Below are 13,610 nucleotides of genomic sequence, written 5' to 3' on the forward strand. Positions count from 1 at the left end.
ATAGATAACATGAGGATAAGTTGTTTTGATATATAAATTATAGGGTTAAAAAAAATCAGCCTGCATTTTTTTATAAATTTTGTATATACGCGATCAATTTTTTCCAGTATCCCATAAATTTCAATGAATTTCATAACATTATAACATCAGAAATAGATTGTGAATTATTTTGCCTGAAAACTAGTTTGTTATGGCCTTGAGTTTTACACTAAGGGCAGATTATACTGAAGAAGTTAATGACACGAGCTATGTATAGAGTATAAGTTATAAATACGGACAGAGATGGAAATTATAGCGCGCATTAGAGTGCAGCGACTTTTTCAAGAACTTGTTGATAGATATATGGATTTAATATTCGCGGAACGATTGGCATTGGATCGATTTAACTATGGTCGTTGTATTAGACATTGACGCATTTAGTTATACAAAAAAAAGTGTTTTATCAATATCAAAAAATACACCGAAACAAATAGAATGTTGATAATATCAGTGAGAAAAAAGAAAGTATTTCTTTTACATAAGATCAATAAAACAATGTATTTCATGCTTTTCGTAACTAATTCTCATAATTTCCTGTAGAAATATTGAGTGCAAGATATTATAGGTACTTTACAAATTTTTAGTTCACTATAATTTGGAATGTTTTCTATTTGACTAATTTTTGGTAAGAATATTCTCAAAGTAGCAAAAGAATTTATTCTTGTATTTTCTAAAAATATCGTTAAATAGTCCGGTCAAATTAGACCAAAAAAATAAGAGTGAAGCTACATAAATTCCCATCAAACTGAAAATCAGTGAAATTGTTTAAAATACAACGTAAAATAAAATTTGAATGTTCCTCATCATTTCCGTGTATAAAAAAAATTTTATTCAAGATCAAATGTAAAAAAAAGAAATATCCTACAAATACTCACAAGTCTCGGTTCATTTCAATGTTGTAAGCAAAGTTTATTGCTGAAAATATATTGGTAAAACCATTAAATACGTCAACTTTTTGAATCATTGTATCTCAGAAACAGTGGCTTGGTACATTTTTTGTAGATAATTTTATGATCTACAATTTTCGTCTAAGGTATTTCTTTGATAAAACTCACCGTTTTGCTAAAAATTGTGAAAAACTAATTTTTTTGACTTTTGACCTTGAATAACATTTTTTCCATACACGGAAATGATGGGGAACATTCAAATTCTATTTGAATTCAAGCAATTTTACAGATTTTCAGGTTGATGGGAGTTTATGTAACTTCGATGTCTAAATTGACCAGATTAAAATGTTTTCGAGCTACACGTCATGGAACCAGATATAATTTCAAATATAGAATAAACCAGACAGAACGAAAATATTAAGTTAAGGGGCAACCATTTCCGATACTTGACTCTATAAAAACATCGTCTGAAACTCTAATTTAAATAAAAGACAATCTTTCAATTACCTATTGAAGTTATTAATTATTTTTATAACTACACCGTTACTTAATCCAAAATTTCAACAATTTTATTTTCTCCCACATATTTCTTATATTCCACACTCATAATTTGATAATTGGATTCTATGTCAGCACTCAATCACGTATTCATTGATGATGTGTAAACATCTTTAAACGAAGATAGGTCAAGAATGCATCTATATAAATGTTGATACTTCCTTCTACAATTGAAAAATTATATAAACAATTTTTTGCAAAGTTATGTTTTATAGGCGTCTTTAATTTTATCCCACTGCTCCTGAAATCACTGTATACGGGTACAATAAACATCCACAGTTGGTGGCATTACTATATTACTTATGTTATATGACTTTTACATTTCTGTATTCTCATACTTTTTCAACTTCTTCATCATCAGCATCTACTATTTGAATCATTAAAAACTTATTTTACCAATATTTAGACGGAATTTATTTTCCATTTTGACTGCATTCTGCATAAAGTGAATATTTTTTGAAAACCCTTATACTCGTATTAGCTTCACCTGTATATGGATATGTGAACTTGCTTGTTCGTAATTCTCCTTTGGTCTAACAGCAAGTAACTTATTTAATAAAAATTTCGTTGAACAGAGGATTTGAACCTTCGAACTCTGTGTTGGGACTCAAGCACTTCGACAACCTCACCAACTACACCATTATGGCTTGATTTGACGAGATGTAGGTATATAAGCAGCGAAGCCAGTATACGAAGGTAGTATCAATTAAATAAATATAGTTTAAAAAACGAAAAACATGCTTTAATAGCATATGAAAGTCTCAAAAGAAAAATAATAAAATTGAATTTTGGTAGAATAAGCTCACCATATCCTTGTAGAAATATATAAAAAAAATCAAGAAATATATGTTGTGAAATTATGGAGAAGCTGAGTTTTTTTGACTTGACGTTTGACCAATTGTGTTTAATGTTACCAATTTATTTATAATATAATGTACCTATAAAATGTATCGCTTGTGTAGCACTGATGATTTTAATTGATATTCTTATCATTTACTACGGAATTCCGAAAGAATAACCAACATTCCACGCATAAATAATTTATTGTTACCTTGCAGCAGATCTACTAAGTTCAGTAGCTTTTTATAACCAATTCATTCAAATGAAGTTCAATAGAATTAATAATATAACAAGGTTGTTCAATTGGAGGTTATTTTGCATGTAAGTTGTATATATGTACGAATAAGTACCGAATATTCTCAATTTTATATGCAAAAAATAGCACTTATTCAAAATCGCACCCTATTTATACATTGGTGAATTGAGAAACATATTGCTGTTAGATATCTATAATATAAATTACATACAAAAGAAAAAATACATCAAAACACATTCATTACAGAAAACATTAAAAGCCAAGAAACATCCTTGTGTCATTACTTAGGCGGTAGGGTCCCTCGGGTAGTTGTCCAACGTAAACTTCAAAATTTGAAGTATAAAACATTCTAGTGTTCACAAGTGCAAAAATCTTGATGCCGAACTCGTTCGCTTTAGACGGTTTATATTGATATCTGAATGCTTCAAGTTTTTCATCTACAGTTGCTATATTCAGTGCGAGTTTATTCTAGCAATTTGCACTCGTTGCGAAAATGGATATATATTCCACGTTATCATATCATTTTGACCTTTAAAATAAAGTCCTTCAAGTTATATTTCCTCTCCCAATTCAGTTTCTTGCTCTTGTTATTATCTGCTGCCTCCTCAAGCGTATCCTCCCTGTCCTTGTATCCTCCCTGACCTGATTGAACTTATTTCCAAAGACGCAGTAGACGTAGTTGCTCTGTTTCGTAGGAATTCGGCATTTTTGAAATAAAAGAAGAATTTAATTATTGTCAAGAGATTAGATATAGTTAACCAAGACGCGAAGCGTCGAGGTTAGCTGTGATCTCGAGACAGGAATGAAACTTCCTACCGAGATGTGGCAGAAGACTACTGGATAACTCAATGGAGTATAAAACCAAAACTGCCAATATGCTGACCCACTGTACCATGTTTCTGAAGCTGTTGCAAGTAGTTCACAAACCTCAGTCATTCAACAGCAAAGTAATTTGTCGACTAAAGAGATAACTGCTGGAGCCAGCGCTGGTACTGGCCTAAATATTTCTATAAACGCTTATAATAATATAAATTTAACCATTAATTTCAATATGTAGTTTGTTGTATTTTAGTTCATCTTTGGTTTTTATTCTTTCCCATCAAAAAGGTATTATATTTTTAAATATAAAAAATATTCATCTAGAGTAGATGAAAAAAATTTTAATTATTTTAATATTTTAGAATGCGGGAAGAGAGGGCGGTAGGTGAGGGCGGTAAATGAGAGCGGGAAGTAGTGGGTGATTTCGTTGGAACACCATGTATTTTCCAGTAGTGCAGAATGCAATGGTGTTTTGATTTATTACGTGTGCGCTTAATGTATTAATAGTGTTTGATTAAGAAATGTTCCATTCAAATGTAGAAAACGATTAATGTTTGATTTATACCACTATAACTAATGGAATTATTAATTATATTATTGAACAAAGATTCTAGGAAACTGTACAATAGATTAATTACAACAATAATTTGAAGCGATCGTACATTAATAGGAAATAGTTTGATCACATTAATTGTAGGGCGTAAGAAAATAATGATGTATATATATAGATATTTGTAAAAACCATATACAGGGCGAGTGACCTGTATTTATACGGTCTTTAGTAAGCAAATTGTGATATTTTGCATGTTTTATAGAAAATTAGGTCAATTTTGAGTCAGGTTTTATGTACCTAGAATATATCGTTCTTGAGATATTCCATTTTAGATTTGGAGTAAAGTTTAATCCCGATGAATCCATTCAATATATAAAAGTGAAGTTTACAACAGTGATAATAGTGCAATTGATTTTATATCATACTGACCTTTCTCTAACTGAAATAAGTAACACTTTACCAAAAATAACGTATTTTTCTGATTAGTTAAGATTGCTAAATGTAACAAACAGAGCTATTTTTTATGTATGTTTTATTTGGTTCTATTACTTTTTGGACATCTTGTTTGGCTAGAAATAATTCAAGATTGTAGCCGTTATTGATAATAATAAGTTTATGAGAAAAACTTTTGGAAAATGTAATCGTTTCCTTGTAGACAAGGTATAATTACAGGTGATTTACTCTGTAAAGTGAAAGTAACATTTTTTTTTCTTTCAAATTATCTTAGCTCGAGATGATCATAAGAGTTATCGAAACAATAATGGAAACTGCGTGGTCCAAAATGAATTTTGGTTAAAGATGGAGGAAGTAACTAGAGCAATTGAGATCACGGAATGTCTTCAAAACTTAGTATGGCGGAACAAACACCGAAGACCGGAAACAAAAGCACGAATTCATAAAGCAACAATCAGACCTATAATAACTTATATATCAGAAACAAGGCCAGAAACAAAGCAACTCTTGAAAGCTGCAGAAATAAAATTCTGAGGCGGATCTAGGTAAAACAATACTAAACCGAGAAAGTAGTGAAAACATCAGACAGTCATGTGACGTAGCTAACATTAACGAATGTGTATCACAGCGTAAAAAACAATAGAAGTTACACATAAGTTGAATGACAGTCCATAGATTGGAAAAAATAGATAAGGGATAAATCTTCAATTCGAACACGGAGTAGAGGTCCACTACGAAAGAGGTGGAGTGACAACCTAGAGCCAAGATGAGGAAAGACATCGAAGAAGAAAAAGACCTATAATAGAAGAAAGAAGAAGAAGAAGGTAATGATTTTTATTGTTTTGGTCACTTCTTAGTATAATTTTACGCATTACTGATAACATCGTTACTAGTAATTGTACAAATAAAAAATAAAGTACTTTTTTGTCTCTATGAGCTACAAATATCACCTCAAATATGAATTGGATAAGATACTAAAAGAACCATAATTATTCTTTGTTCCAAAATATTGAAAACTATAAATAAAGGACGTGCGCAAAATCTGATGTCAGTATGTTGTTTAATTCACGACTAGAAAATACAGAAAACTTGGATTGACATGATTTTTATTAGTATATTTCTACGTTTGGGTTTTCGGATACGATATTTTTAACTAAAATATTATCAAAGATAGCCGACTTCCGGTTCTACCGAAAGTCGACTGTAACTTTTAAATAGAACATCCTGTATATTAATACATTTTTGAAATCAATGTAAAATTTTAGTATACTTTTATCTAAGAACTTTTTTCGAAAAATATGTACTTTTTGAGTTATTTTTTTTGTAAAAAATTTTTCATTTTATACAGGGTGTGTATAAAAAGTGTTCAAAGTTTAATTTCATAAATATCAAATTTCTTTATTTTTTTAAATAGAACCACCCCGTTTTTTCTATTTTAATGCATTCAAGAGTAACAAATATAGCGAATTGATGGATGTTTTCCTATTTTCATGATTTTACTATAAGTATTTTATCATTTACACATAGTTTTAAATCGTCGTGGGTAGTAGTGGTATTATTTTATAAGGAAAAAAATTATTCAAAAAATACAATGAACAACAGAAGGAATATTTTGCGACCAAGAAAAATACTAAACATAGTGACAAAGATGCAAAAAAACGTGTGGAGATAAAAGGGAACAATTTAAGAAACAAAGGATTGTTAGAGTACAAATAACCCTGAATTCATTGAATTGATAGTGAATAAATTTATAATATCTGAACTTCACATCCTATAGAGCCTTTGAAACCTAATAATTTAGAGGGGATTGATATCACTACAAATACAGAGACCGTACACTAATGTGGACAAGAAAATACCTGTAGATAATTATTGAAAAAAATATACTTCAAGATGTTGGAATTATTGGTACTATATTACTCTGTTTGAGATTACGCCTTTCAAATCGATATTAAGGATATTTTTAGTTTTAGAAGATAATAGGCAACTACAAAATATTTTCAAATCAACTAACTTATTTCAAACTGTCCATATAGCGCTTTGTCTTCAAATTTATAATAATAAAGTCGAGTTTATGATGATATTTTTGGAACGACCCAGTTCAGTATTAATTTTTAGTTGACGTTAAAGAACTAAAAAAATGACAAGAAAATTTGTTATCATACACTCAGGAAAAAAATTGTTTGGCGACCCCTTTGGTGAACACACATATACGTTTACATATCAAAAAATTGATGTGGTCGAAGTCTCCTTATGAAACCATAATTTCAAGTAAGTTCAACTTCGTGGATTAACAGTGCCATAGTCTGTGAATGGTGGTATTAAATATTTCCTTCCAATCATATCCAAATAGCGAATAACCGAAAAACATTATCGCCAGCTTTTTGGAGAGACTTCTTAGTTCGGCGTGAAATATATGGACGTGCATTGTCATACTGAAAAAATACCTATTTAAATAAGACAGCGAAATGGTTTTTAGGACATTATTAACATAAATTCATACTATTACAGATACAAGTGGTGATTGACTATCAAAAGCAATCGCCTCCAAAACCAATGCTCAGCAGTAGTATGCACATGCTTTTCAACAGCAAACTGAATATCAGGTCGCTCTTTACGACAGTGAAGGGAAGCACTGATTGTGGCTGGTATGAAATTACACCAAAGACTCTAATACGGCGATATAGTGGGCCCATAGTAAGAGCTTTATCTTTCTTCCTAACCCATTAGTCAGCAATTTGACATTTAAGAGAACAACAGTTTTGCAGAGACTTTATGTTCAGAATCTTTTGTAGAAGATGATCTCAAAATAACAAACAATATCTGTACTATTTTGCTTTCCTAGATGAGTTTTAATAAAAATAAATTAAAAGAAAAGTGGCATCTGTAAATATGGTTAAGTATGAAATGTTGTCTAATGTCTTTGAGTATATGACATTCCCAAAATATAAACTCCATGATAAAAATCATCATAGATGTTTCTCAAATGAAGTTATTCTTTTAAAGAATAGGGTAGAATCTTCTTAATTATTCAATTTAAAAGAAGTGTACGTAAACCAGTATCTTCTTTTGAAACGTTCTATTAGCTCAATAAAGCAATGTATTCGTTAATAACTTGACTTAATTTTAGGTCTCATTCAATTAATATTCGATGTTTATATAAATACTGTTTTTTACATTTAGACCTTTCTGGACCAACTTTTATTTTAAAGTAAAGGATGTTTTCCATACTCAGCAAGACAAAATCCAAAGAAAACACATGAAATATAAAAACGAAACAAATATTACTATTCGTTTTGTTTTTGTTTTTGGGTGAAAAATGTTAAAGGAAAATAAATATACTATGTATAGGTGATCTGAGAAGTTTCCAACCTCAATCTAAAAATGCCAGCATTTACCAATGATTTAGAAAATAAATTCGTATGCTTTGAAATATTTTCACTAAAATTTCAGTCTTTTTGAACTCGCAGTTTTGGCAAACTGAATTCAAACATATCAGCCTGACTGACGACAAGAGTACGACACAACCATAAACTTCGACAACAAACAATTCCATCCAAAAAGTTCACAAAATGGTGATGGATGATCGTCCGATCAAGGTTAATTGCGCGTTAGCTCACTTTAGACCAAAATCGAATGTACATTTTACAGGCCTTATTGATGCAGTTTAAGACAATCAGTCTGATTCTTTGCGTCGATTCATAACTGTAGATGAAGTTTCCACTCCTACTCTCCTAAAAAGAAAAAACAATCAAGACATTGGATTTGAATGGGAGAATCTGCTTCGTAAAAAGTAAAGACAGTTTTATCGGCCAGAAAGTGATGGCGACTGTTTTGAGGTAGTTATGGGATTGTGCTCATCCTCTATCTATTAAGTATATCAGTAATAGGAGATAAGGAGATCAGTAATATTAAGTAGCATTGCTTCTTAAGATAGAGGAAAACATTTCAAAAATAAGACCGCATTTTAAAAAAGAGAAAGTATTTTTCCATTAAAACAACGCACTTTCTCACACTTTGGTTATCACCACGGCTGAAATTTACGAATTGCACTTGTAATTGGTTAACCACTCAACTTATTCACCAAATTTAGCCCCCAGCGGCTTTTACCTGTTATCTAACCTCGAACTTTGAATTGAAGGACATCATGCGAGGACATTATCATTTACGTAAACGCCTATTTTGAATGGAAAGACGGCAATAATCATTTGGGGGGGTTAAAAAAGTAGAGCATCACTGAACTCAGTGTATAGATTAAAAAAAAAGGACTATGTGGACGAATTAAAATAATTATCGAAAAAATTGTCAACCCTCGAATTATCTGATTTGATATTAGGATCAATTCGTTAATTTTTCCCTTATAAATCTAGAAGATTTTAGTACCAACTGTATATTACAATTTGCAATCGATCGTGTTGTATACCTTGACCATTAATTTATCGAAGAGATCGTTCGTGCAAATATTCAGTTAATGGAAGTTGTTACTTGGTAGTTATCATGAAACTTGCTTCTTGAAATCCAATAACGAATCCAAGTGTGCAATCGTCGGCGCTACCATAAATATAGCTCATCTTCGATCGTCTACATCGTGGCTCAGAATCCAGTATAAAACAATATATCGAAAGAGTATAATTTTGATAATAATCGTTTTTTAAGCTACTATACTTGCCGTGCGTTTTTTTTCATTAAAAAGTAGACATCAACTATACATAATGATGGTAATAGATATACATATAAATTTATTTTGACGTAATTTAATGTCATGGATGAAGTACGAGGGTTGAATGAAAAATCATTTTGTCCGTAATATTTATGTTTAACATAACTTCCTTTTAAATCCATACACTTCGATCGCCGACGCTGTATCCAACGTTTTTAACAGTTCCAAATAATAGTTATTATCTTTCTCCTCCAGCAGCTTTGAGATTAGAAAAAAGGGCCAGATCGCTGCTGCTCAACATCTTCGGTTAAATAATAATGTAGAGCTCTGTACACCATGTTCAAATCGTCTTGCATTTCCTTAGGCGTATTGCCTTTCAAAAAGAAATATTAAATTACAGATCTATACTCAACTTTTTCATTTCCAAAATATACACAACGTCTTACTCACGTGTTGTCAAACAAGAATTAAGCGTCCAAAATGGTTGAAAATTTTTGTGAGAATTTCTCGACGTATACGCAAATACATTTTGCAGCTTATATTGATACGTAATAAGATTATCTTCAGGTTAAGGTAAAAACTTTTTCAGACAACCATTGCGAGAGCAACTACTATCGATTCTCAAAAAATTTAATATTAAACCACATTACAAGAAAAAACTTTACAGCAATTTATGAGTATGAGTGAGAGAATTCTAGAATTGTGATGCTTACATTTTCGTATCTTTCTGTATATATTATTTACGTGTCATCTAATTGTACCATTGTTTATTTGTACTTTCCAACTTTAATTGTCAACCCTCATATTTTTTCTACCTTGAGGTTGGCCCTTGCGCTGTTAGGTGGTGAAATAAATAGATAATATTATAATACAATACGATTATATACCTCAATTGGATCATTCAAATGAGTAGCGAGACAGACTATTCCACAATATCTGCTTACTTAATCATAGGTAAAGGAAAAAGAAAAAAGAATTAATAGCACTTACCCAAGTGTGATAAATCGGACAATTCAGAATCTGAAAAAATAAGAATATTAGCATGTATTTATCAAACGACATTTGATCTAATTTTCAATAAAATATATTTTTTTCTGTCTCATGCACTAACGTCTGAGCTTTCTTACATATTCAATAAGGTACAAAAAATCACTTTTTTGATGATATCCTATTCTATATATTTTCTGGGGTATTTAAATTTATTATGGAACTTTCAGGAAATTAAATTGGCTGTAAATATCAACAAAAGCATCTTTTTACACGTTGGACCGTTTATGAATTCAAGAGCACAGAGTATGAAGCGCTCAACCAAACGTATTTAGTGCAAATTGTATTAAACTAAAGAGAAACATTTACTGATATAATATTTATTAAAAAAGTAGGATCGTTTACTATAATATCGTTTAATACACAGCTCAATTCATTATTAAAACTATACAAGAATAAAAAAGCAGAGCACTATCTACTTTCAAGTAGAATATTATACCAAAGAGCTTTGTTACATTTTTAGAGAAGTTAGAACAAAATAACGAAAATGTAACCAATACTGATTATTTTAAAATGAAATGTACATCTATAAGTCATACTATAATGGCTACGTTTTCAGAAAGATTATTAGATGTTTTATAGGTAGTGCAGAATGTCTTCAGCTATGACCTTGAGAACAGTTGCGCATAACTAAACGACAACAGTGCACAAAATTATTAGAGAGATAAAAGAGAGAGGGATTCGTTGGAAAACAATTTTGGTAGGATAAGGGAAATTTTTTATAGGAGGAAGGTTTGTTGGAGTTGGCCTTGATATGGGAGTTGCATCTCTACAGTGCTGAGGTTGCGTGGTATAGTGTTTGCTATCCTGGCTGGAAAGGAGGGAAAGCGAACGACCGTTGGCCAGAAGAGAACGAAAAGAAAGTTCTAGTAAGCAAAAACGGCTCTTGTTTTTTAAAAATTTTATGTTTTTTTCATTGTTGAAAATTTTTAATGTGGGGCTGCATTATTTCCTATCGTCGGCAATTCAGCCGGTGAACCGGACTAAGTGATGAGAAATGGTTTCATCTTATAGATATGGGAGAGTTGTCAAGGAACTTGAGGTAGATTTCAGGGAGATAAAATTATATATAAATACATTATAATTTTATTCAAAATTAGAATTTAAAACATTGCTTTATTTACAACCAAAATATTTTTATTTATTTATATATAACCAAATGGTATTTAAAGTATAATAGCCACAATAAGCTAATATTACACTATATCTAAAATAAATATTAGTAAAAAATAAACATTTTATCCTCAGTTCCTAATTAGAATTGAAATTTGGGTTGGAATTAAAGTTTTTGGTCAATATGTTATTAGTATTAATTTTTATGGGAGTAACAAAATGATCTAGACCTCTAGGTAATATACATGATACAATCTCAACAAATCGAGTTTTTTGTTATAGGGAATAAAAAATATTAATAAAAATTAATTAAATCAAACAATTGTCATTTAATACTAAAAACTTATAATTGAAGTTAAAATTAAATAAAAAAGAAACAACAGTTTAAACGATGAGCTTGCAACCTAAGTCGTCATCGTCGTTGGCTTCATTATCTGGAAATCACTATCACTGTCACCACTATTGTAACCTAAAAGGTCACATTTTGGGCTCCGACTAAGCTCATCATGTTAATGTGTGTTGTCGGGGTTTGTTGCAAGATTTTGATGTGGGTATACAAATTTTGTATGCTTTCAATTTCCCAATGAGGCGCCACTCAATTTTTTTTAACTAAATTGAGAAAGGTATAGAAATAGGTTGAGGTATTTCTAGGAATAAAGCTTCTTGTTGAAAATAAAATGATTTATATTTGAAATTATAAAAAAAAACAGGTTACAAAAGTTACCCGCAAAACTCATGAGCCTTAGTTTACAGGAAATAATGAAGTAAATTTTACAACAAAAAACTAATTTGAGTGGATCTGACCTTTAAAAACACATGAGACTCCCTACTTGTCAGGAGAATACAAACAGGACCACATCCGTGGAATGCGGTAAGGAACCAAAGAATTTCATTCAGTCAATCGCCCCGGACTAGGTGGTTCCACGAGTCAAAGTTTGACGAAGGTCGTCTAAGTTTTAAGCCCCACTTAAGGTCCTATATCCAAAACTAGGTCCCTAATCAAATTAAAAAGAAAAATGTACAAAATATAATCTGTGAAAAATTTCGCCGACTACTAAAAGAAATAATTTATAACTTAATTTTTTAACATTTCCTGAATGCAATAAAAAAGGTTGTCTAAAACTTGCAGCCTAACCTAGTTTATAAGACAGTAATTAGAACTATTTCTGCTCTTACAAAAAAAAGGATCTTACCTTCCTTTTTAACGAAGGGAACTTATATCTACTTCTTTTTGGATGTCAATTAACAATTTAATATTCCAGAATTTTTTAAATCGGCGGAAGGCTCCTTTGGGCCGGCTAAATCCTGCTTTTTATTTGACATATATGTTTAAAGCTTGCCTTGGGCAAATGTACAGGTATATAGTTCAGCTTCAGAAACTTAGTCACTGTTCTAAAAACATAAAATGCTCAATATTAAATTTTAAAAGAAACCAGCCTCATGCTTTTAGAACAGTGAAATTATTGATCTTGTTGGACATTCTATTCTTGTGTTAAGAAATATTTTCTACTTTTTAGTTTAACTATAAATAGAGTGGTTTTATAAAAACAATTTTTAGTTACTTTTAATGAAATATTTGAGATATATTAGGGTAGTATGTGGAATGATAATTAAAAATTTATTGTTTCAAGTAATTTCGGTGATCTTTTAGTTTTAGTGCATACTATTTTGTATTAATCTATCGTATTAATACCTGCAACTATTATTTACAAGTTCTTTTAAATTAATACATCTGATTCAATTCTTTTTCACGATTCTTCCATGCTGTGATATGCCTCATGAATTTTTTAAATTATATTATGACAAACTAATTTTTCAATTATTGTTTTACATCATTTTATCAATCAAAGAACGTGAGAAATTGAATTTTATTGAGATGTTTATATTTCAAATATTCCAACTTTCTTTCCCTAATTGTTGAAATTCAATATCTATAAATACTTATACGAAAAAGAAGCAATCATCAATCTAAACTATTTATGAATTATAAATGTTACTCAAATTCTTCTTATTTAGCATTGACAGATTTAAGTCTCTCTTTGTTGCTATTTAAAGGTTCATTAATGCTGTTCAGTTGTTTGTAACGTTTTGACAACTTACTGTCCTATATGGATAGTATCAAAAGAAACCTCATATACACATAAAAAATAACATATGACAGATATCTCGATAATAGGAAAATAGATTGACAAATCACCAATACGAAATAAAATCCCATTTACAAGCAGTAAGTACCAAAAAACATTTTAATCATATGAATTGTTTTACTTATACTATAATATAAAACAATTCTTACTTAATCAAAGTTTCCAGTCTATTCTAATTGATAAGTGACAACGCATAAAATATATGTGTTAGTATATCTAGGTTAATATTGCAAGCATC

General features: G+C 30.3%; 1 protein-coding gene across 3 annotated transcripts in view; it reads right to left on the bottom strand.

Moving 5' to 3' along the window:
* The window catches only part of LOC130897396 (uncharacterized), a 650,875-nt gene that overhangs the window by 276,845 nt on the left and 360,420 nt on the right, over positions 1-13,610 (bottom strand). For all 3 annotated transcript variants that reach the window (XM_057806229.1, XM_057806228.1, XM_057806230.1), the window contains exon 3: positions 10,056-10,085. In XM_057806229.1, coding sequence (XP_057662212.1) covers positions 10,056-10,085 — 30 coding nt within the window. The remainder of the gene's footprint in view (positions 1-10,055; positions 10,086-13,610) is intronic.

This window comes from Diorhabda carinulata, chromosome 8, assembly GCF_026250575.1.
Source record: "Diorhabda carinulata isolate Delta chromosome 8, icDioCari1.1, whole genome shotgun sequence".
In the NCBI taxonomy this organism is placed as follows: domain Eukaryota; kingdom Metazoa; phylum Arthropoda; class Insecta; order Coleoptera; family Chrysomelidae; genus Diorhabda; species Diorhabda carinulata.